The sequence below is a fragment of the Somniosus microcephalus genome, unplaced genomic scaffold (assembly GCF_052327205.1).
Source record: "Somniosus microcephalus isolate GS21.2 unplaced genomic scaffold, FLI_Smic_1.0 unresolved_chr9, whole genome shotgun sequence".
NCBI lineage: Eukaryota > Metazoa > Chordata > Chondrichthyes > Squaliformes > Somniosidae > Somniosus > Somniosus microcephalus.
In genome coordinates, this window is record NW_028225187.1 from 17,668,566 (window position 1) to 17,694,454 (window position 25,889).

General features: G+C 53.0%; 1 protein-coding gene across 1 annotated transcript in view; it reads right to left on the minus strand.

The window, feature by feature from the left end:
- LOC147084836 (carbonic anhydrase-related protein 10-like) overlaps nucleotides 1-20,887 on the minus strand; it is a 135,061-nt gene extending 114,174 nt beyond the window's left edge. The window contains exons 1-2 of the mRNA XM_085979343.1: nucleotides 20,854-20,887; nucleotides 11,161-11,235 (exon numbers count right to left, since the gene is read on the minus strand). Of these exons, the coding sequence (XP_085835469.1) occupies nucleotides 11,161-11,235; nucleotides 20,854-20,887 (109 nt within the window). The remainder of the gene's footprint in view (nucleotides 1-11,160; nucleotides 11,236-20,853) is intronic.
- Between the last annotated feature and the right edge of the window lie 5,002 nt (nucleotides 20,888-25,889).

A 25,889-nucleotide genomic window follows, 5' to 3' on the forward strand; every position in this document is an offset into this window, starting at 1 on the left:
TATAGAATAACAGATACCCGGGAGTGAGTTACAGGCTGGAATCTAATCAAGGGGTTTGGGGGTTTATATATAGAAACATAGAAACATAGAAGATAGGAGCAGGAGTAGGCCATTCGGCCCCTCGAGCCTGCTCCGCCATTCAATGCGATCATGGCTGATCATCCGAATTCAGTACCTGGTCCCTGCTTTCTTCCCATACCCCTTGATCCCTTTAGCCTTAAAAATATATCCAACTCCTTCTTGAATATATTTAATGAATTGGCCTCAACTGCCTTCTGTGGTAGAGAATTCCACAGGTTCACCACTCTCTGGGTGAAGAAATTCCTCCTCATTTCTGTCCTAAATGGCTTACCCCTTATCCTTAGACTGTGACCCCTGGTTCTGGACTCCCCGGCCATCGGGAACATCCTTCCTGCATCTAGTCTGTCTAGTCCTGTCAGAATTTTATAAGTTTCAATGAGATCCCCTCTCATTCTTCTAAACTCCAGCAAGTAGAAGCCCAATCGACCCAATCTCTCCTCATACGACATTCCTGCCATCCCAGGTATCAGTCTGGTGAATCTTTGCTGAACTCCTTCCATGGCAAGAACATCCTTCCTCAGATAAGGCGACCAAAACTGCACACAATACTCAAGGTGTGGTCTCACCAAGGCCCTGTACAACTGCAGCAAGACATCTTTGCTCCTGTACTTGAATCCTCTCGCTACGAAGGCCAACATACCATTTGCCTTCTTAACCGCCTGCTGCACCTGCATGCTTACCTTCAGCGACTGGTGCACAAGGACACCCAGGTCTCGTTGCACTTCCCCTTCTCCCAATCTTTTGCCATTCAGATAATAATCTGCCTTCCTGTTTTTGCCACCAAAGTGGATAACCTCGCATTTATCCACATTATATTGCATCTGCCATGGTTCTGCCCAATCACCCAACCTGTCCAAATCATACTGGAGTTTCTCGGCATCCTCCTCACAGCACACACGCCCACCCAGCTTTGTGTCGTCTGCAAATTTGGAGATATTACATCTAGTTCCCTTGTCTAGATCATTAATATATATTGTGAATAGCTGGGGTCCAAGGCCCGATCCCTGCGGTACCCCACTAGTCACTGCCTGCCACTCGGAAAACGACCCGTTTATTCCAACTCTTTGCTTCCTGTCTGCCAACCAGTTCTCTATCCAAGTCAATACCTTGCCCCCAATCCCATGTGCCTTAACTTTACACGCTAATCTCTTATGCGGGACCTTATCGAAAGCCTTCTGAAAGTCCAAATACACCACATCCACTGGTTCTCCCTTATCTATTTTACCAGTTACATCCTCAAAAAATTCCAGTAGATTAGTCACGCATGATTTACCATTTGTAAATCCATGTTGACTTTGTCTGATCCTGTCGCTGCTTTCCAAGTGCTCTGCTATTACATCTTTTATAATGGACTCTAGCATTTTCCCCACTACCGATGTCAGGCTTACCGGTCTGTAATTCCCCGTTTTCTCTCTACTGTAGTGTATGTACCTTTAAGGGGAGAACTACTTTTTACAGCTCCTGTATACTGTAGTACCGGCAGTGACCACACCTGTATATAAACCCTGAGTAGGGATCTGTACTTTAGTTTCAGAGTAACCCTCATCCAGTAAACACCTGTTGATTGTTCCTCTGCAGTCTCTGTCGATTTATTGAAGAACACCATACCTCAAGATACACGGATTCAACAGTGGCGACGAGTCGATTCGAACCTACCTGCAATTCTGTAGAAGAAGGCCAATTCCATCAGTGCGGGCGTCGACCATCCGGAGAGGACTTGAACATCGCAGAGGAGGCTGTGGAGAGCTGGGCTTGGATCCCCAGGCGAGACGATTCAGCACAGCGGGCTGGCAGCAGGTACGGCGCAGACCCTTCCCGGACGGCGGCGGCTGGAGCCGACCGACGGCACAGAAAAAGGCCGAGCAGCGTCGCCGGGGTAAGAAAGGGGGTGAAGCGCACAGGGCGCAGCCGGGGTTGAAGACCGAGCGGCGTCAACGAGAGAAGGGAAAACGCGCAGAGCGCGGCCGGGGTTTCAAGGGCTGAGCAGCGTCCGCGGGGGAAGAAAGAAGCGCGGGAGACGCCATTTTGAGCCAGCGGAGAAGAAGGGAGAGCGCGGGAGACACCATTTTTAGCCAATCTAACCACACCCAGGGATGCAGAAGAGTGGCAGTGTCACAGCGTTCGACAATGAAGTCGAAGATTGGGCAACATATATAGAACGTGTAGAAGTGTACTGCAAGAAGAATGAAGTGCCAGATGCCAGGAAAGCACTGGTATTGTTGAATTCCATGGGTGCAAAAACATACGGCTTACTGCGAAACCTAATAACCCCAGAGAAGCCAGTGAAAAGGATTTTGAAAGCATCGTGGCAATCCTACAGGACCACTTAAATCCCACACCGCTGCTGATAGCAGAAAGATTTAAGTTTCACAAAAGGAACCAGCATAAAGACGAAAGTAATGCTGAGTATTTAACGGAACTGTGCAAACTATCGAAACACTGCCAGTTTGGAGTGGGACTAGCAGATACTTTAAGGGACAAGTTTGTGTATGGGCTTCAAAGTGAAGGAACCCAGAAACGGCTTCTATCAGAAAAGGATCTTACGCTGGACAAGGCTTTCAGCATGGCAGTATCACACGAAGCAGCCGCACGGGGCGCTGCAGAGATACAACGGAGATCGCAAGAATATGGCACAAATGAAATGTCATATGGAGCAGTGAAGTGTTATCGCTGTGGCAAAACAACACACGACCATAAGGATTGTTGGTTCAAGGACCAAGTGTGCAGACAGTGTGGAAAAGTAGGACACATAGCAAGTGTCTGCAGGTCAGGAAAGAAAACCAGCAGCAAGAAATCTCCACAGGAGAAGTACAAAAAGGTACATAAGGTGACGGAGAGTAGTTCAGACGAACAGAAAAGTGATACAGACTCCGGAAACAAGGAGCTGGGTTGTCTGAAACTACATCATGTAACAAAACGGAGGATCACCAAACTATCTGGGTCATGCTCAAGATAGACGGAGTCCAAGTGAAAATGGAATTGGACACAGGATCAGCCCTAACAGTCATAAACCGAAGGGACTACAAGCGGCTATTCTCACATATACCCTTGAGAGATACAGAGATTGTCTTGAAGACGTACACGGGGCAAAAAGTCTACCCCAAAGGAAAAATAAGGGTGAACGTGATATACAACGGCAAGGAAACACCAAAAACGGACATATATGTATTGCCAGATGGAGGACCGCCACTACTAGGGCGTGAATGGATCCGGAAGATACAGCTAGATTGGCATTCCATACAAGCACTGACTGTAGATGCCAAAAAGGATGACGACATCACACCGGGACGACTGTCAAAAATGCTAACTGACGCACAAGAAGTGTTCCAGGAGGGACTCGGAACACTAAAAGGCATAACAGCAACGATCAAAATAGAGGAAAATGCAAGCCCAAAGTTTTTTAAGGCCAGACCAGTACCTTATGCGATCCGCCCAGCCGTCGAAGCAGAGCTGGAAGGTTTGGAACGTTCAAGAGTGCTATCCAAAGTGGACTGGAGCGAGTGGGCTACACCCATCGTTCCTGTAATGAAGAGGTCGTTGAGTAATACGCCTGGGGAACCAAAGAAGGTTCGCATCTGTGGGGACTTTAAGGTGACAGTGAACCCAGTCCTTCACACTGTACAATATCCGCTTCCGCGGATTGAAGATATTTTCACCTCGCTATCTGGAGGGAAACGCTTCACTAAGATTGATCTGGCCCAAGCGTACCTGCAAATGGAGGTAGAAGAAGCCTCAAAACAGTACTTCACGATCAACACTCATAAAAGGTCTCTACCAATACAACCGGCTGGTGTTCGGGGTAGCATCAGCTCCGGCTATTTGGCAAAGGGCAATGGATCAAGTCCTGCAAGGGATTCCAGGGACCCAGTGTTATTTGGACGACATCCTGGTCATGGGCGAAAATGACAGTGATCACCTCGCCAACCTGGAGCAGGTGCTCACTAGATTGAAGGATTATGGGCTCCGAGCTAATCGCCACAAATGCGAGTTTTTCCAGAAGCAGATCTCGTATTGTGGCCACGTTATTGATGAAGAGGGGTTACATAAGTCCCCTGAAAAGATTGAGGCAGTAGTCAAGGCTCCAGCACCGGAAAATGTGTCACAACGGAGGTCGTTCCTCGGGTTGGTGAACTACTACCATAAGTTCTTGCCGAATTTGTCTACAGTTCTACACCCACTGAACACCCTACTGCAAACAGGGGTACCATGGAAGTGGAATGACGAATGTAAATGAGCTTTCCAGAAGTGCAAAGAATTGATCACATCAAAAGAGGTGTTGGCTCATTTCAACCCAGCACTACCAATTCGGTTGGCGTGTGATGCATCACCCTATGGCATTGGAGCAGTGCTGTCGCACAAATTCCCAGACGGATCGGAGAGGCCAGTAGCCTTTGCGTCTCGGTCACTAACCTCAGCCGAGCGTAACTACGCCCAGATTGACAGGGAGGCCCTCAGCCTAGTGTGGGGAGTGAAAAAGTTCAACCACTATCTGCACGGGCAGAAGTTCACCTTGCTGACTGACCACCAACCACTTGTCTCCATCTTTAACCCAAAGAAGGGCGTTCCGGTGATGACTGCGCAACGGCTACAAAGATGGTCCCTTTTTCTAGGGGCGCACCAATATGATATCGAGTATAAGGGTACGAAACAGCATGGAAACGCTGATGGGCTATCACGCCTGCCACTGCCTACTGCAGAGGAAGAACCAGCAGTGGATCCTGTCGAAATATTTCATTCGACTATAATAGAATGCTTGCCAGTAACTAACGCTGGTATAGAGAAGGAGACCCGAAATTACCCGACACTGTCTCGGGTATATGATTTGACGGTGAAGGGATGGCCAGCACATGGCGACTCACTGTTGCCAGCATTCTCATCCAGAAGAGAACAGCTGTCAGTATGCCAGGGGACCTTGATGTGTGGATCCCAAGTGGTAATTCCACCCAAGTTAAGGGAGAGAGTGCTCAATGAGCTTCACAAAGGCCATCTGGGAGGGGTGAAAATGAAAAGCCTTGCTAGGGCTTATGTGTGGTGGCTGGGGATCGATCAGCAAATCAAGGACCTGACAAAGAGCTGCTCAGGATGCCAGAAGGTCCAAAATGCACCACCACATGCCCCTCTACACCCATGGGAGTGGCCCTCATCTCCATGGCAATGGGTGCATATTGATTTTGCTGGTCCATTCATGGACTCAATGTTTTTAATAGCTGTGGATGCGTACTCGAAATGGCCTGAGGTGATCAAAATGTCCTCCACCACCACGGAGAAAACTATTGCAGTCCTACGGACCATCTTTGCCAGGAACGGCTTGCCAGAGAAGATTTGCTCTGATAACAGACCACAGTTTGTGTCCGAAGAGTTTCGAAGATTTATGAAAAGGAATGGGGTAAGGCATTACACCTCCGCCCCGTATCATCCAGCCACCAATGGATTGGCTGAGAGGTTCGTACAAACCTTTAAAAAGGCAGTAAGGGCCATGTGCGATGACGACATTCCACTGCAGCATAAGGTGGACAATTTCCTGTTAGCCTACAGAAATGCGACACATACAGTCACCAATCAGACCCCGGCCATGATGTTCTTTAACCGAAGGTTGAGATCTCGTCTGGATTTGCTCAAACCAAATGTACGAAGAGATGTTGAGAATAAGCAATTCCAGCACATCAATGAGAAGCCGACAAGGAGCTTCAATGTAGGGCAACCAGTCTTGGCTCGCGACTACCGAACAGAGAAATGGCAACCAGGAACGATATGCACACGGCAGGGGCCACTAATGTACACAGTGGATGTTGGGGAGAACATTGTGAGAGGCCATGTCGACCAGATCCTCGAGTCACAGGAAAGAGTCAACCCCAGGTCTCGCGTACCTGGTGATGAACCCGACATACTGGTAGCATCTACCCCAGAAACATTAGCATCGGAAGCTGATGAACCAACCGACGACATGGGGCCAGAATCGCCTCCGCACCAAGAGCAAGACACTCAGGAAAGGCGCTGTCCAGAAAGGATCAGGAAGCCGCCACAAAGACTGAATTTATAAATGGACTATTTGCCGTTAATGTTGCATGTTAAAAGTGTTAATTGTTAAATGAACGTTATGGTACTGTTAATCTAAAAGGAGAGGAATTGTAGTGTATGTACCTTTAAGGGGAGAACTACTTTTTACAGCTCCTGTATACTGTAGTACCGGCAGTGACCACAACTGTCTATAAACCCTGAGTAGGGATCTGTACTTTAGTTTTAGAGTAACCTGCATCCAGTAAACACCTGTTAATTGTTCCTCTGCAGTCTCTGTCGATTTATTGAAGAACACCATACCTCAACATTCACGGATTCAACATCTACCACCTTTTTTGAATAGTGGGGTAACATTAGCTACCCTCCAATCCATGGGTACTGTTCCAGATTCCATCGAATGTTGGAAGATGATCAGCAATGCATCTACTATTTCTAGGGCCACTTCCTTAAGTACCCTAAGGTGTAGATTATCAGGCCCTGGCGATTTATCGGCCTTCAATCCCATCAATTTCCTTAACACCATTTCCCTACAAATACTGATTTCTTTCAGTTCCTCCCTTTCATCAGCCCCTATGTTCCCCGACATCTCTGGGAGGTTATTTGTGTTCTCCTTTGTTATCTAGAATAACAGCTACCCGGGAGTGAGTTACAGGCTGGAATCTAATCGGGGGGTTCGGGGGGGTTTATATATAGAATAACAGATACCCGGGAGTGAGTTACAGGCTGGAATCTAATCGAGGGGTTCGGGGGGGTTTATATATAGAATAACAGATACCCGGGAGTGAGTTACAGGCTGGAATCTAATCGAGGGGTTCGGGGGGTTTATATATAGAATAACAGATACCCGGGAGTGAGTTACAGGCTGGAATCTAATCGAGGGGTTCGGGGGGTTTATATATAGAATAACAGATACCCGGGAGTGAGTTACAGGCTGGAATCTAATCGAGGGGTTCAGGGGTTTATATATAGAATAACAGATACCCTGGAGTGAGTTACAGGCTGGAATCTAATCGAGGGGTTCGGGGGTTTATATATAGAATAACAGATACCCGGGAGTGAGTTACAGGCTGGAATCTAATCGAGAGGTTCGGGGGGTTTATATATAGAATAAGAGATACCCGGGAGTGAGTTACAGGCTGGAATCTAATCGAGGGGTTCGGGGGGGTTATATATAGAATAACAGCTACCCGGGAGTGAGGTACAGGCTGGAATCTAATCGAGGGGTTCGGGGGGTTTATATATAGAATAACAGATGCCTGGGAGTGAGTTACAGGCTGGAATCTAATCGAGGGGTTCGGGGGGGTTATATATAGCCAACAGCTACCCTGGAGTGAGTTACTGGCTGGAATCTAATCGAGGGGCTCGGGGGGTTTATATACAGAATAACAGATACCCTGGAGTAAGTTACAGGCTGGAATCTAATCGAGGGGTTCGGGGGGTTTATATATAGAATAACAGATACCCTGGAGTGCGTTACTGGCTGGAATCTAATCGACTGGTTCGGGGGGAGTTTATATTGTTGACAATAACAGATACCCTGGCTGATTTCCCCTCTCTCTAACTCAGGGGTCACTGGGCAGTGATCAGGAGCAGGAACCCTGGCTGATTTCCCCTCTCTTTAACCCAGGGGTCACTGGGCAGTGATCAGGAGCAGGAACCCTGGCTGATTTCCCCTCTCTCTCAAACCCAGGGGTCACTGGACAGTGATCAGGAGCAGGAACCCTGGCTGATTTCCCCTCTCTCTCTAACCCAGGGGTCACTGGACAGTGATCAGGAGCAGGAACCCTGGCTGATTTCCCCTCTCTCTAACCCTGCGATCACTCAGCCCCAACTATAGCCCCCATCACCGCTCGCCCAGGCTTGAGGTCAGTGAGTTCAGCACGGGCCGGGGATTGAAACTAGGCGATTTCTCTCTTCCTTTAAATATTCATAAGCCCCAGGCCCTCAGCTCGAATTATTACTGCAGTTCATTCACTTAAACATACCACACACTCGCAGTGAGGGCCCGGGCCTACCCGTTGCCATAACGACGTGAAAGGCCCGAAGGCCTCGCTTTACTATCAATCTCTGCTATTATCCAAACAATTTATGGGCGCTAAGGTGAAGTATTCCTCCCATGATGTGAGCTTGTGTGGGCTTCGACTCAACAAAAAATATTCTGTACGTGGGTCAACTTAACAGGTGTTTTTTAAGCTAATTTACACTCAGTCACCGGGGCAACCTGTTCCCTATCGGAGGGGATTAACCCTCTCACCCACCGCTCCCCATTTACACTCAGACACCGGGGCAGCCTGTTCCCTATCGGAGGGGATTAACCCTCTCACCCACCGCTCCCCATTTACACTCAGACACCGGGGCAGCCTGTTCCCTATCGGAGGGGATTAACCCTCTCACCCACCTCTCCCCATTTACACTCAGACACCGGGGCAGCCTGTTCCCTATCGGAGGGGGATTAACCCTCTCACCCACCTCTCCCCGTTTACACTCAGACACCGGGGCAGCCTGTTCCCTATCGGAGGGGATTAACCCTCTCACCCACCTCTCCCCATTTACACTCAGACACCGGGGCAGCCTGTTCCCTATCGGAGGGGGATTAACCCTCTCACCCACCTCTCCCCATTTACACTCAGACACCGGGGCAGCCTGTTCCCTATCGGAGGGGGATTAACCCTCTCACCCACCTCTCCCCATTTACACTCAGACACTGGGGCAGCCTGTTCCCTATCGGAGGGGGATTAACCCTCTCACCCACCTCTCCCCATTTACACTCAGACACCGGGGCAGCCTGTTCCCTATCGGAGGGGGATTAACCCTCTCACCCACCTCTCCCCATTTACACTCAGACACCGGGGCAGCCTGTTCCCTATCGGAGGGGATTAACCCTCTCACCCACCTCTCCCCATTTACACTCAGACACCGGGGCAGTCTGTTCCCTATCGGAGTGGATTAACCCTCTCACCCACCTCTCCCCATTTACACTCTGACACCGGGGCAGCCTGTTCCCTATCGGAGGAGGATTAACCCTCTCACCCACCTCTCCCCATTTACATTCAGACACCGGGGCAGCCTGTTCCCTATCGGAGGGGGATTAACCCTCTCACCCACCTCTCCCCATTTACATTCAGACACTGGGGCAGCCTGTTCCCCATCGGAGGGGGATTAACCCTCTCACCCACCTCTCCCCATTTACACTCAGACACCGGGGCAGCCTGTTCCCTATCGGAGGGGATTAACCCTCTCACCCACCTCTCCCCATTTACACTCTGACACTGGGGCAGCCTGTTCCCTATCGGAGGAGGATTAACCCTCTCACCCACCTCTCCCCATTTACACTCAGACACTGGGGCAGCCTGTTCCCTATCGGAGGGGATTAACCCTCTCACCCACCTCTCCCCATTTACATTCAGACACTGGGGCAGCCTGTTCCCTATCGGAGGAGGATTAACCCTCTCACCCACCTCTCCCCATTTACACTCAGACACCGGGGCAGCCTGTTCCCTATCGGAGGGGGATTAACCCTCTCACCCACCTCTCCCCATTTACACTCAGACACCGGGGCAGCCTGTTCCCTATCAGAGGGGATTAACCCTCTCACCCACCTCTCCCCATTTACACTCAGACACCGGGGCAGCCTGTTCCCTATCGGAGGGGGATTAACCCTCTCACCCACCTCTCCCCACTTACACTCAGACACCGGGGCAGCCTGTTCCCTATCGGAGGGGGATTAACCCTCTCACCCACCTCTCCCCATTTACACTCAGACACCGGGGCAGCCTGTTCCCTATCGGAGGGGGATTAACCCTCTCACCCACCTCTCCCCATTTACACTCAGACACTGGGGCAGCCTGTTCCCTATCGGAGGGGGATTAACCCTCTCACCCACCTCTCCCCATTTACACTCAGACACCGGGGCAGCCTGTTCCCTATCGGAGGGGGATTAACCCTCTCACCCACCTCTCCCCATTTACACTCAGACACCGGGGCAGCCTGTTCCCTATCGGAGGGGGATTAACCCTCTCACCCACCTCTCCCCATTTACACTCAGACACCGGGGCAGCCTGTTCCCTATCGGAGGGGGATTAACCCTCTCACCCACCTCTCCCCATTTACACTCAGACACCGGGGCAGCCTGTTCCCTATCGGAGGGGGATTAACCCTCTCACCCACCTCTCCCCATTTACACTCAGACACCGGGGCAGCCTGTTCCCTATCGGAGGGGGATTAACCCTCTCACCCACCTCTCCCCATTTACACTCAGACACTGGGGCAGCCTGTTCCCTATCGGAGGGGGATTAACCCTCTCACCCACCTCTCCCCATTTACACTCAGACACCGGGGCAGCCTGTTCCCTATCGGAGGGGGATTAACCCTCTCACTCACCTCTCCCCATTTACCGGCCCTGGGAGTGTTTGATGGGACAGTGTAGAGGGAGCTTTACTCTGTATCTAACCCCGTGCTGTACCTGCCCTGGGAGTGTTTGATGGGACAGTGTAGAGGGAGCTTTACTCTGTATCTAACCCTGTGTTGTACCTGCCCTGGGAGTGTTTGATGGGACAGTGTAGAGGGAGCTTTACTCTGTATCTAACCCATGCTGTACCTGCCCTGGGAGTGTTTGATGGGACAGTGTAGAGGGAGCTTTACTCTGTATCTAACCCCGTGCTGTACCTGCTCTGGGAGCGTTTGATGGGACAGTGTAGAGGGAGCTTTACTCTGTATCTAACCTGTGTTGTACCTGACCTGGCAGTGTTTGATGGGACAGTGTAGAGGGAGCTTTACTCTGTATCTAACCCATGCTGTACCTGCCCTGGGAGTGTTTGATGGGACAGTGTAGAGGGAGCTTTACTCTGTATCTAACCCCGTGCTGTACCTGCCCTGGGAGTGTTTGATGGGACAGTGTAGAGGGAGCTTTACTCTGTATCTAACCCCGTGCTGTACCTGCTCTGGGAGCGTTTGATGGGACAGTGTAGAGGAAGCTTTACTCTGTATCTAACCCCGTGCTGTACCTGCCCTGGCAGTGTTTGATGGGACAGTGTAAAGAATAGCTGTAGTCAGGAGACATACCTGGGACGAAATTTCCTCCCACGGCCTCCTTATAGGCCCACCAGTCATCGTGAGATTTGGAGGTGGCAGATTGTCCTGGGAAAGATCAGAAAATTAATTCGAGTTAAATCAAGATCCCGTATAAACCAATAGGAACACAGGGACAGGAGGAGGCCCATTCAGCCCCTCGAGCCTGTTACACAGGAACAGGAGGAGGCCCATTCAGCCCCTCGAGCCTGTTACACAGGAGCAGGAGGAGGCCCATTCAGCCCCCTCGAGCCTGTTACACAGGAACAGGAGGAGGCCCATTCAGCCCCTCGAGCCTGTTACACAGGAACAGGAGGAGGCCCATTCAGCCCCCTCGAGCCTGTTACACAGGAACAGGAGGAGGCCCATTCAGCCCCTCGAGCCTGTTACACAGGAACAGGAGGAGGCCCATTCAGCCCCTCGAGCCTGTTACACAGGAACAGGAGGAGGCCCATTCAGCCCCTCGAGCCTGTTACACAGGAGCAGGAGGAGGCCCATTCAGCCCCTCGAGCCTGTTACACAGGAACAGGAGGAGGCCCATTCAGCCCCTCAAGCCTGTTACACTGGAACAGGAGGAGGCCCATTCAGCCCCTCGAGCATGTTACACAGGAACAGGAGGAGGCCCATTCAGCCCCTCGAGCCTGTTACACAGGAACAGGAGGAGGCCCATTCAGCCCCTCGTGCCTGTTACACAGGAACAGGAGGAGGCCCATTCAGACTCTCGAGCCTGTTACACAGGAACAGGAGGAGGCCCATTCAGTCCCTCGAGCCTGTTACACAGGAACAGGAGGAGGCCCATTCAGCCCCCTCGAGCCTGTTACACAGGAACAGGAGGAGGCCCATTCAGTCCCTTGAGCCTGTTACACAGGAACAGGAGGAGGCCCATTCAGCCCTTCGAGCCTGTTACACAGGAACAGGAGGAGGCCCATTCAGCCCCCTCGAGCCTGTTACACAGGAACAGGAGGAGGCCCATTCAGCCCCCTCGAGCCTGTTACACAGGAACAGGAGGAGGCCCATTCAGCCCCCTCGAGCCTGTTACACAGGAACAGGAGGAGGCCCATTCAGCCCCCTCGAGCCTGTTACACAGGAACAGGAGGAGGCCCATTCAGCCCCCTCGAGCCTGTTACACAGGAACAGGAGGAGGCCCATTCAGCCCCCTCGAGCCTGTTACACAGGAACAGGAGGAGGCCCATTCAGCCCCCTCGAGCCTGTTACACAGGAACAGGAGGAGGCCCATTCAGCCCCTCGAGCCTGTTACACTGGAACAGGAGGAGGCCCATTCAGCCCCCTCGAGCCTGTTACACAGGAACAGGAGGAGGCCCATTCAGCCCCCTCGAGCCTGTTACACAGGAACAGGAGGAGGCCCATTCAGTCCCTCGAGCCTGTTACACAGGAACAGGAGGAGGCCCATTCAGCCCCTCGAGCCTGTTACACAGGAACAGGAGGAGGCCCATTCAGGCCCTCGAGCCTGTTACACAGGAACAGGAGGAGGCCCATTCAGCCCCCTCGAGCCTGTTACACAGGAACAGGAGGAGGCCCATTCAGCCCCCTCGAGCCTGTTACACAGGAACAGGAGGAGGCCCATTCAGCCCCCTCGAGCCTGTTACACAGGAACAGGAGGAGGCCCATTCAGCCCCTCGAGCCTGTTACACAGGAACAGGAGGAGGCCCATTCAGCCCCCTCGAGCCTGTTACACAGGAACAGGAGGAGGCCCATTCAGCCCCCTCGAGCCTGTTACACAGGAACAGGAGGAGGCCCATTCAGCCCCTCGAGCCTGTACACAGGAACAGGAGGAGGCCCATTCAGCCCCCTCGAGCCTGTTACACAGGAACAGGAGGAGGCCCATTCAGCCCCTCGAGCCTGTTACACAGGAACAGGAGGAGGCCCATTCAGCTCCCTCGAGCCTGTTCCGCCATTCAATGAGACCACGGGCTGATCTGCGACCTAACTCCATCTACCCGCCTTTGGCCCACATCCCTTGGAATCCGGGTATCATTCCGGTAAACCTACGCTGCACTCCCTCCAAGGCCAATAGATCCTTCCTAAGGTGTGATGCCCAGAACTGCTCACAGTGCTGCAAGTGTGGTGTAACCAGGGCTTTGTACAGCTACAGCATAACTTCTTCCCCCTTGTATTCTCGTCCTCTAGATATAAAGGCTAGCATCCCAACAGGAAAGGATAGTTTAAGAATTCAAAGCCCCCTTTAGAATCTGATCTGCAAATCATAAGATGGTCTCGGTAGAAGTGAGAGTCAAGCTGTTAGATTGTCGTAAACACCCACCTTTAGAGTACACCCTCGCTTTCCTCCCGCCCCTTTTATCACCTCAGGACGTCCCAAAGGGCTTTGCAACCATGAAGGACGTTTTTGGAAGTGTGGTCACTGTTGTAATGCAGCAAACTTGGCGACTAATTTGCGCACAGCAAGCTCCCACACACAGTACTGGCACCGGGGAGTGTGGGCCTGGATTGTGGGGCTCGAGTCCTAGAGTATAGACATCTACCTCCGACAGTGCAGCGGTCCCTCAGTACTGGCACCGGGGAGTGTGGGCCTGGATTATGGGGCTCAAGTGCTAGAGTATATGCATCTACCTCCGACAGTGCAGCTCTCCCTCAGTACTGGCACCGGGGAGTGTGGGCCTGGATTATGGGGCTCGAGTCCTAGAGTATATACATCTACCTCCGACAGTGCAGCTCTCCCTCAGTACTGGCACCGGGGAGTGTGGGCCTGGATTATGGGGCTCGAGTCCTAGAGTATATACATCTACCTCCGACAGTGCAGCGCTCCCTCAGTACTGGCACCGGGGAGTGTGGGCCTGGATTATGGGGCTCAAGTCCTAGAGTATATACATCTACCTCCGACAGTGCAGCGTTCCCTCAGTACTGGCACTGGGTAGTGTGGGCCTGGATTATGGGGCTCGAGTCCTAGAGTATAGACATCTACCTCCGACAGTGCAGCGCTCCCTCAGTACTGGCACCGGGGAGTGTGGGCCTGGATTATGGGGCTCAAGTCCTAGAGTATATACATCTACCTCCGACAGTGCAGCGCTCCCTCAGTACTGGCACCGGGGAGTGTGGGCCTGGATTATGGGGCTCAAGTCCTAGAGTATATACATCTACCTCCGACAGTGCAGCGCTCCCTCAGTATTGGCACTGGGGAGTGTGGGCCTGGATTATGGGGCTCGAGTCCTAGAGTATATACATCTACATCCGACAGTGCAGCGCTCCCTCAGTACTGGCAGTGGGGAGTGTGGGCCTGGATTATGGGGCTCAAGTCCTAGAGTATATACATCTACCTCCGACAGTGCAGCGCTCCCTCAGTACTGGCACCGGAGAGTGTGGGCCTGGATAATGGGGCTCGAGTCCTAGAGTATATACATCTACCTCCGACAGTGCAGCTTGATGTGCCTCAATAATTCCGAGTCTCGAAGGTAGCAGAACAAAACAAGGCTTTTATTAACTTAGAACGAAACACGTAAGCGAGAGAGATGTTGTCCTTCTGGAGACTGGGGCTAGACTGAAAGCTAGCTTACAAACGGGGCCAGGTATGGGCGGAGCCCTACACACAGCACATTCCAGTATACAATACAGCACATTCCAGTACACAATACAATGAGGTCTGGGGGAAGGGAAATGACACTGAAACCGATCTCAGTCACAGGCAGTGATGAATGGAAATATTTCATCACATTCACCCCTTCTATAGATTTAGTCTGTTCGGGGGTTTGATAGTCCTCTGCGACCGACGTGGCTGTTGCGGTGCCGCGGGTGTCAGCTGGGTGTCCCCGGTAGCCTCCTGGGTCTCTGCCGGGGGTGCCGCCAGGGTTGTTGAAGGGGTAGTTGGTGGGGGTGCCGTTGGTCGGTGTTCTTCCGGGCGTGATGAAAGAGTAGTGGGTGGGTAAGAGTTGCTGTGATCGTCGTTGCCGCTATTGCCGTGGTTGTTGTCGATGCCGGCTGGGGCGACGTCTTTTATGCACACGGTGTCCTCCCTTCCGTCGGCATGCCGGACATATGCGTATTGGGGGTTTGCGTGGAGTAGGTGTACTGGCTCCACGAGAGGGTCCGTCTTGTGGCCCCTCACATGCCTTCGCACGAGTACCGGACCTGGGGTGGAGAGCCATGACGGCATGGATACGCCTGAGGTGGATTTCCGGGGAAAGACAAACATTCGTTCATGAGGCGTGGTATTAGTGGCCGTACACAATAGCGACCGTATCGAATGGAGCACATCCGAGAGGACTTCCTGCCAGCGGGAGATAGGGAGGCCCTTGGTCCTTAGAGCTAGAGTGACTGCTTTCCATACTGTCCCGTTCTCTCGCTCCACTTGGCCGTTACCCCGGGGGTTGTAGCTGGTGGTACGGCTCGTGGCGATCCCCCTGGACAGCATGTACTGGCGTAGCTCTTCACTCATGAAGGACGCCCCCCTATCCGTATGGATGTAGCTCGGCATACCGAACAGGCAGAACAGGCTGTTGAGGCATTTAATGACCGTGGCGCTGGTCATGTCTGGGCAGGGGAAGGCGAATGGGAACCGGGAGTATTCGTCCACAATGTTCAGGAAGTAAACATTGCGGTCGACGGACGGGAGGGGGCCCTTGAAATCTAAGCTGAGCCGCTCAAAGGGCCGTGTAGCTTTGATTAAGTGGGCTCTATCTGGGCGGTAGAACCGAGGCTTGCACTCAGCGCAAGTGCGGCAGTTCCTGGTCAGGGACCGAACTTCCTCAATCGAGTAGGGTAAGTTACGGGACTTTATGAAGTGGAACAGCCGCGTGACCCCTGGGTGGCAGAGGTCGTTGTGGAGGGTCTGTAGCCGATCCCCGGTGGCGCTGGCACACATCCCTCGTGAGAGGGCGTCAGGGGATTCGTTAAGGGCCCCTGGTCGGTAAATGATGTCGTACTCGAAGGTGGAGAGCTCGATCCGCCACCTAAGAATCTTATCATTTTTAATCTTCCCCCTCTGTTTATTATTGAACATAAACGCTACCGACCGCTGGTCGGTAAGTAGGGTGAAGCGTTTGCCGGCTAGGTAGTGGCGCCAGTGGCGCACTGCCTCCACGATGGCTTGGGCCTACTTTTCCACGGAGGAGTGTCTGATCTCGGGCCCTTGGAGGGTCCTCGAGAAGAAAGCTACGGGCCGCCCCGCCTGGTTGAGGGTGGCCGCCAAGGCGAAGTCAGACGCATCACTTTCCACTTGAAATGGAGTGTTCTCGTCCACTGCCTGTAGTGTGGCCCGCTCAATATCCTGCTTAATGCTTTTGAAGGCGGCGTGGGCCTCAGCAGAGAGCGGAAAAGAGGATGCTTTCAAGAGGGGGCGGGCTTTGTCGGAGTAGTTGGGGACCCATTGGGAATAATAAGAAAATAACCCCAGGCACCTTTTCAGGGCTTTGGGAGTGTTGGGCAGGGGCAGCTCCCGTAGGGGGCGCAATCGGTCGGGGTCTGGTCCGATTTCCCCATTCTCCACCACGCTGCCTAGTATGCAGAGGCGCGTGGTGTTGTAAACGCACTTGTCCTCGTTGTAGGTGAGGTTGAGTTTTTGTGCGGTTTTCAGGAACCTCTCGAGGTTCGAGTCGTGATCCTGCTGGTTGTGACCGCAGATGGTGACGTTGTCGAGGTAGGGGAAGGTTGCCTGCAAGTGGTGGTCATCGACCATGCGGTCCATCTCCCTCTGGAAGACCGAGACCCCATTCGTCACCCCAAAGGGGACTCTGAGGAATTGGTAGAGGCGTCCGTTCGCCTCGAAGGCGGTGTACGGGCGGTCCTCTGGTCTGATAGGGAGCTGGTGGTACGCTGACTTGAGGTCGATGGTGGAGAACACCCGGTATTGGGCGATTTGGTTCACCATTTCAGATATGCGGGGTAGCGGGTAGGCGTCTAGTAGGGTGTACCTGTTGATCGTTTGACTATAGTCGATCACCATCCGTTTCTTCTCGCTACCCCTTACCACTACCACTTGGGCGCGCCACGGGCTGTTGCTGCGTTCAATAATGCGCTCTTTCAGGAGCCTGTCTACCTCGGTCGCGATAAACCGCCTGTCCTCCCAGCTGTACCTCCTGCATTTGGTCGCTATTGGCCGGCAGTTAGGGGTAAGGTTCGTGAATAGCGAAGGCGGCTTTACCTTCAGGGTAGCCAGACCGCACACTGTGAGGGGCGGCTGGGACCCACCGTACTTGAGCGTGATGCTTTGGTGGTTGCACTGGAAATCCAGGCCCAAGATCACGCTCGCACATAGGTTCTTCATGATTAATACTTTAAAATTATCATATACAGTTCCGTTAACGCACAATTGTACCGTGCAGTAACCCAGAATGGTCGATGTCTGGGTTTTGTCAGCCATAGAGATGGTACCCTGAGTAGGGACCACCTTTAGGGAGAGTTGTTGTGCCAGTTCTGGGTGGATAAAGCTCTCCGTGCTTCCACTGTCAATTAAGCATTTAACCCGGAACCCGTTTACCTCGATGTCCACCATTGATCTGGATAGCGGGTGCGGCCTGGTCTGGTCCACTGTGACCGATGCCACTGTAGGGCCCTGATCGATACAAGATGGCGTCCACGCTGTCTGCTCACAAGATGGCGGACCTCACGAGGTCGGGCAAGATGGCGTCCAAGATGGCCGCTCCCACGGCGCACACGCGGCGGTAGCGGGTTTTCCGGCGGTTGGTTTTCCGGCGGGGTTCCCTCTGCACACCTTCCCGAAGTGCCCCTTCTTACCGCACTTAAAGCAGGTGGTGCCTTTCGCCGGGCACAGGTTTCTGGTGTGCTTTGGCTGCCCGCAGAAGTAGCAGTTGGGTCCCTGACGCGTCGCGGCTGTCGTAGGGCTTCTGGGGGGAGAGCGGGGCCCAGCCGGTGTCGGGCTGTCGGGCGGGGATGATGCCTTCCAAGATGGCGGCGCCCTCGGTGCACACGTGGCGGCGTGGACGGCGCGGGCTGAAGAGTAGGCGTCCGAGTTTCTCTGGGCCACATCCAGGGATCGCGCGGTGTCCGCAGCCTGTTTCAGGTCCAACCCCGTTTTTTCCAGCAGTCTTTGCCGGATGTAAGTGGAGCTGAGGCCTGTGATGAAGGCATCGCGAACAAGCTCGTCAGTATACACTGCGGCTTTTGCATCTCGGCACTTGCAGTCTTTGCCAAGCATTTTCAGGGTGCTTAGGAACTCCTCCACCGATTCCCCAGGTCACTGTGGCGAGCAGGTGCCTAGCTTACACCTCATTCGTAGGCTGCTGGTAAAGCGCCTTTAAGATGTCGCAGGCGGCCAGGTACGTCTCGGCGTCTTGGATGAGGGGGTAAACCCGGTGGCTTACCCAATTCCGCAGAATTCCGAGTCTCATCCTTGCAGCGTCCGTAGCGTCTTTGACGGCTGCGGAATTGTCCAGGAAGAATTCCATACACTCAAACCAGCGTCCGAAGCGTGCTGATGCGTCCGGAGCATGTTGATCCAAATCCAAACGTTCGGGTTTCAGGAGTTGATCCATAGTGTTGAAAATAAGTTAATAAAATTGATGTGCCTCAATAATTCCGAGACTCGAAGGTAGCAGAACAAAACAAGGCTTTTATTAACTTAGAACGAAACACGTAAGCGAGAGAGATGTCGTCCTTCTGGAGACTGGGGCTAGACTGAAAGCTAGCTTACAAACGGGGCCAGGTATGGGCGGAGCCCTACACACAGCACATTCCAGTATACAATACAGCACATTCCAGTACACAATACAATGAGGTCTGGGGGAAGGGAAATGAAACTGAAACCGATCTCAGTCACAGGCAGTGATGAATGGAAATATTTCTTCACATAGCGCTCCCTCAGTACCACCACCGGGGAGTGTGGGCCTGGATTGTGGAGCTCGAGTCCTATAGTACATACATCTACCTCCGACAGTGCAGCTCTCCCTCAGTACTACCACCGCGGAGTGTGGGCCTGGATTGTGGAGCTCGAGTCCGAGAGTATATACATCTACCTCCGACAGTGCAGCGCTCCGTCAGTACTGGCACCCGGGAGTGTGGGCCTGGATTATGGGGCTCGAGTCCTAGAGTATATACATCTACCTCCGACAGTGCAGCGCTCCCTCAGTACTGGCACCGGGGAGTGTGGGCCTGGATTATGGAGCCCGAGTCCTAGAGTATATACATCTACCTCCGACAGTGCAGCGCTCCCTCAGTACTGGTACCGGGGAGTGTGGGCCTGGATTATGGGGCTCGAGTCCTAGAGTATATACATCTACCTCCGGCAGTGCAGCGCTCCTTCAGTACTGGCACCGGGGAGTGTGGGCCTGGATGATGGGGCTCGAGTCCTAGAGTATATACATCTACCTCCGACAGTGCAGCGCTCCCTCAGTACTACCACCGGGGTGTGTGGGCCTGGATTGTGGAGCTCGAGTCCGAGAGTATATACATCTACCTCCGACAGTGCAGCGCTCCCTCAGTACAGGTACCGGGGAGTGTGGGCCTGGATTATGGGGCTCGAGTCCTCGAGTATATACATCTACCTCCGTCAGTGCAGCGCTCCCTCAGTACTGGCACCGGGGAGTGTGGGACTGGATTATGGGGCTCGAGTCCTAAAGTATATACATCTACCTCCGACAGTGCAGCGCTCCCTCAGTACTGGCACAGGGGAGTGTGGGCCTGGATTATGGGGCTCGAGTCCTAGAGTATATACATCTACCTCCGACAGTGCAGCCCTCACTCAGTACTGGCACCGGGGAGTGTGGGCCTGGATTATGGAGCTTGAGTCCTAGAGTATATAAATCTACCTCCGACAGTGCCGCGCTCCCTCAGTACTGGCACCGGGGGGTGTGGGCCTGGATTATGGGGCTCGAGCCCCAGAGTATATACATCTACCTCCGACAGTGCAGCGCTCCCTCAGCACTGGCACTGGGGAGTGTGGGCCTGGATTATGGGGCTCAGGTCCTAGGGTATATACATCTACCTCCGACAGTGCAGCGCTCCCTCAGTACTGGCACCGGGGAGTGTGGGCCTGGATGATGGGGCTCGAGTCCTAGAGTATATACATCTACCTCCGACAGTGCAGCGCTCCCTCAGTACTACCACCGGGGTGTGTGGGCCTGGATTGTGGAGCTCGAGTCCGAGAGTATATACATCTACCTCCGACAGTGCAGCGCTCCCTCAGTACAGGTACCGGGGAGTGTGGGCCTGGATTATGGGGCTCGCGTCCTCGAGTATATACATCTACCTCCGTCAGTGCAGCGCTCCCTCAGTACTGGCACCGGGGAGTGTGGGACTGGATTATGGGGCTCGAGTCCTAAAGTATATACATCTACCTCCGACAGTGCAGCGCTCCCTCAGTCCTGGCACAGGGGAGTGTGGGCCTGGATTATGGGGCTCGAGTCCTAGAGTATATACATCTACCTCCGACAGTGCAGCCCTCACTCAGTACTGGCACCGGGGAGTGTGGGCCTGGATTATGGAGCTTGAGTCCTAGAGTATATAAATCTACCTCCGACAGTGCCGCGCTCCCTCAGTACTGGCACCGGGGGGTGTGGGCCTGGATTATGGGGCTCGAGCCCCAGAGTATATACATCTACCTCCGACAGTGCAGCGCTCCCTCAGCACTGGCACTGGGGAGTGTGGGCCTGGATTATGGGGCTCAGGTCCTAGGGTATATACATCTACCTCCGGCAGTGCAGCCCACCACCCACCTTCTGAAGGGAGACTACGGGGATGGGCAATAAAGTTCGGCCTGGCCAGCGATGGCCGCCTGCTTGGTGAGGATCAACATGTTCCGGAGTTTCACGGATCTCAATCTGTGTCATTCCCCAGGCAGGTGCCAAAGAGAGCTGCGAGTTTCTCTGCTAACATGTTGTTATTCACAGCTCATAACTTCGCACAGATTGGCGTGTCAGAATATTCCGTCAGTGCCAGAGACATGGCTCATTGGCCGCATGCCACATCCTGTAAGCAGACTTCAAAAGCTCCAGCCCACACAAAACTGCCTCTCATCAGCTCCACTGATCTCATCCCAGGCTCTCATCCCAATGGATCAAACCCCTTCACATCCACTCCCACTGTCCACAATCCCAATGGACCCAAACCCCTTCCCATTCACTCCCACTGTCCACAATCCCAATGGACCCAAACCCCTTCCCATTCACTCCCATTTTACACAATCCCAAAAGACCCAAACCCCTACCCATTCACTCCCATTGTACACAATCCCAATGGACCCAAACCCCTTCCCATTCACTCCCGCTGTACAGAATCCCAATGGCCCCAAACCCCTTCCCATTCACTCCCACTGTACACAATCCCAATGGACCCAAACCCCTTCTCATTCACTCCCACTGTACACAATCCCAATGGCCCCAAACCCCTTCCCATTCACTCCCACTGTACACAATCCCAATGGACCCAAACCCCTTCCCATTCACTCCCACTGTACACAATCCCAATGGACCCAAACCCCTTCCCATTCACTCCCACTGTACACAATCCCAATGGACCCAAACCCCTTCCCATTCACTCCCACTGTACACAATACCAATGGACCCAAACCCCTTCACATTCACTCCCACTGTACACAATCCCAATGGACCCAAACCCCTTCCCATTCACTCCCACTGTACACAATCCCAATGGACCCAAACCCCTTCCCATTCACTCCCACTGTACACAATCCCAATGGACCCAAACCCCTTCACATCCACTCCCACTGTACACAATCTCAATGGACCCAAACCCCTTCCCATTCACTCCCATTGTACACAATCCCAATGGATCCAAACCCCTTCCCATTCACTCCCACTGTCCACAATCCCAATGGACCCAAACCCCTTCCCATTCACTCCCACTGTACACAATCCCAATGGACCCAAACCCCTTCCCATTCACTCCCACTGTACACAATCCCAATGGATCCAACCCCCTTCCCATTCACTCCCACTGTACACAATCCCAATGGATCCAAACCCGTTCCCATTCACTCCCACTGTCCACAATCCCAATGGACCCAAACCCCTTCCCATTCACTCCCACTGTACACAATCCCAATGGATCCAACCCCCTTCCCATTCACTCCCACTGTACACAATCCCAATGGATCCAAACCCCTTCCTATTCACTCCCACTGTCCACAATCCCAATGGGCCCAAACCCCTTCCCATTCACTCCCACTGCACACAATCCCAAAGGACCCAAAACCCTTCCCATTCACTCCCACTGTACACAATCCCAATGGATCCAAACCCCTTCCCATTCACTCACACTGTACACAATCCCAATGGATCCAACCCCCTTCCCATTCACTCCCACTGTACACAATCCCAATGGACCCAAATCCCTTCCCATTCACTCCCACTGCACACAATCCCAATGGACCCAACCCCTTCCCATTCACTCCCACTGTACACAATCCCAATGGATCCAAATCCTTCCCATTCACTCCCACTGTACACAATCTCAATGGACCCAAATCCCTTCCCATTCACTCCCACTGCACACAATCCCAATGGACCAAACCCCTTCCCATTCACTCCCACTGTACACAATCCCAATGGGCCCAAACCCCTTCCCATTCACTCCCACTGTACACAATCCCAATGGCCCCAAACCCGTTCCCATTCACTCCCACTGTACACAATCCCAATGGACCCAAACCCCTTCCCATTCACTCCCACTGTACACAATCCCAATGTTCCCAAACCCCTTCCCATTCACTCCCACTGCACATAATCCCAATGGACCCAATCCCTTCCCATTCACTCCCACTGTACACAATCCCAATGGATCCAAATCCTTCCCATTCACTCCCACTGTACACAATCCCAATGGACCCAAACCCCTTCCCATTCACTCCCACTGCACACAGTCCCAATGGACCAAACCCCTTCCCATTCACTCCCACTGTACACAATCCCAATGGGCCCAAACCCCTTCCCATTCACTCCCACTGTACACAATCCCAATGGGCCCAAACCCCTTCCCATTCACTCCCACTGTGCACAATCCCAGTGGACACAACCCATTCCCATTCACTCCCACTGTACACAATCCCAATGGACCAACCCCCTTCCCATTCACTCCCACTGGACAAAATCCCAATGGACCCAAACCCCTTCCCATTCACTCCGACTGTACACAATCCCAATGGACCCAAACCCCTTCCCATTCACTCCCACTGTGCACAATCCCAATGGGCCCATCCCCCTTCCCATTCACTCCCATTGTACACAATCCCAATGGCCCCAACCCCCTTCCCATTCACTCCCACTGCACACAATCCCAATGGACCCAACCCCTTCCCATTCACTCCCACTGTTCACAATCCCAATGGATCCAAATCCTTCCCATTCACTCCCACTGTACACAATCCCAATGGACCCAAACCCCTTCCCATTCACTCCCACTGCACACAATCCCAATGGACCAAACCCCTTCCCATTCACTCCCACTGTACACAATCCCAATGGGCCCAAACCACTTCCCATTCACTCCCACTGTGCACAATCCCAGTGGACACAACCCATTCCCATTCACTCCCACTGTACACAATCCCAATGGATCCAAATCCTTCCCATTCACTCCCACTGTACACAATCCCAATGGACCCAAATCCCTTCCCATTCACTCCCACTGCACACAATCCCAATGGACCCAAACCCCTTCCAATTCACTCCCACTGTACACAATCCCAATGGGCCCAAACCCCTTCCCATTCACTCCCACTCTACACAATCCCAATGGCCCCAAACCCGTTCCCATTCACTCCCACTGTACACAATCCCAATGGACCCAAACCCCTTCCCATTCACTCCCACTGTACACAATCCCAATGGACCCAAACCCCTTCCCATTCACTCCGACTGTACACAATCCCAATGGACCCAAACCCCTTCCCATTCACTCCCACTGTCACAATCCCAATGGACCCAAACCCCTTCCCATTCACTCCCATTGTACACAATCCCAATGGATCCAAACCCCTTCCCATTCACTCCCACTGTCCACAATCCCAATGGACCCAAACCCCTTCCCATTCACTCCCACTGTACACAATCCCAATGGACCCAAACCCCTTCCCATTCACTCCCACTGTACACAATCCCAATGGATCCAACCCCCTTCCCATTCACTCCCACTGTACACAATCCCAATGGATCCAAACCCGTTCCCATTCACTCCCACTGTCCACAATCCCAATGGACCCAAACCCCTTCCCATTCACTCCCACTGTACACAATCCCAATGGACCCAACCCCCTTCCCATTCACTCCCACTGTACACAATCCCAATGGATCCAAACCCCTTCCTATTCACTCCCACTGTCCACAATCCCAATGGGCCCAAACCCCTTCCCATTCACTCCCACTGCACACAATCCCAAAGGACCCAAACCCCTTCCCATTCACTCCCACTGTACACAATCCCAATGGATCCAAACCCCTTCCCATTCACTCCCACTGTACACAATCCCAATGGATCCAACCCCCTTCCCATTCACTCCCACTGTACACAATCCCAATGGACCCAAATCCCTTCCCATTCACTCCCACTGCACACAATCCCAATGGACCCAACCCCTTCCCATTCACTCCCACTGTACAAAATCCCAATGGATCCAAATCCTTCCCATTCACTCCCACTGTACACAATCTCAATGGACCCAAATCCCTTCCCATTCACTCCCACTGCACACAATCCCAATGGACCAAACCCCTTCCCATTCACTCCCACTGTACACAATCCCAATGGGCCCAAACCCCTTCCCATTCACTCCCACTGTACACAATCCCAATGGCCCCAAACCCGTTCCCATTCACTCCCACTGTACACAATCCCAATGGACCCAAACCCCTTCCCATTCACTCCCACTGTACACAATCCCAATGTTCCCAAACCCCTTCCCATTCACTCCCACTGCACATAATCCCAATGGACCCAACCCCTTCCCATTCACTCCCACTGTACACAATCCCAATGGATCCAAATCCTTCCCATTCACTCCCACTGTACACAATCCCAATGGACCCAAACCCCTTCCCATTCACTCCCACTGCACACACTCCCAATGGACCAAACCCCTTCCCATTCACTCCCACTGTACACAATCCCAATGGGCCCAAACCCCTTCCCATTCACTCCCACTGTACACAATCCCAATGGGCCCAAACCCCTTCCCATACACTCCCACTGTGCACAATCCCAGTGGACACAACCCATTCCCATTCACTCCCACTGTACACAATCCCAATGGACCAACCCCCTTCCCATTCACTCCCACTGGACAAAATCCCAATGGACCCAAACCCCTTCCCATTCACTCCGACTGTACACAATCCCAATGAACCCAAACCCCTTCCCATTCACTCCCACTGTGCACAATCCCAATGGGCCCATCCCCCTTCCCATTCACTCCCATTGTACACAATCCCAATGGCCCCAACCCCCTTCCCATTCACTCCCACTGCACACAATCCCAATGGACCCAACCCCTTCCCATTCACTCCCACTGTTCACAATCCCAATGGATCCAAATCCTTCCCATTCACTCCCACTGTACACAATCCCAATGGACCCAAACCCCTTCCCATTCACTTCCACTGCACACAATCCCAATGGACCAAACCCCTTCCCATTCACTCCCACTGTACACAATCCCAATGGGCCCAAACCACTTCCCATTCACTCCCACTGTGCACAATCCCAGTGGACACAACCCATTCCCATTCACTCCCACTGTACACAATCCCAATGGATCCAAATCCTTCCCATTCACTCCCACTGTA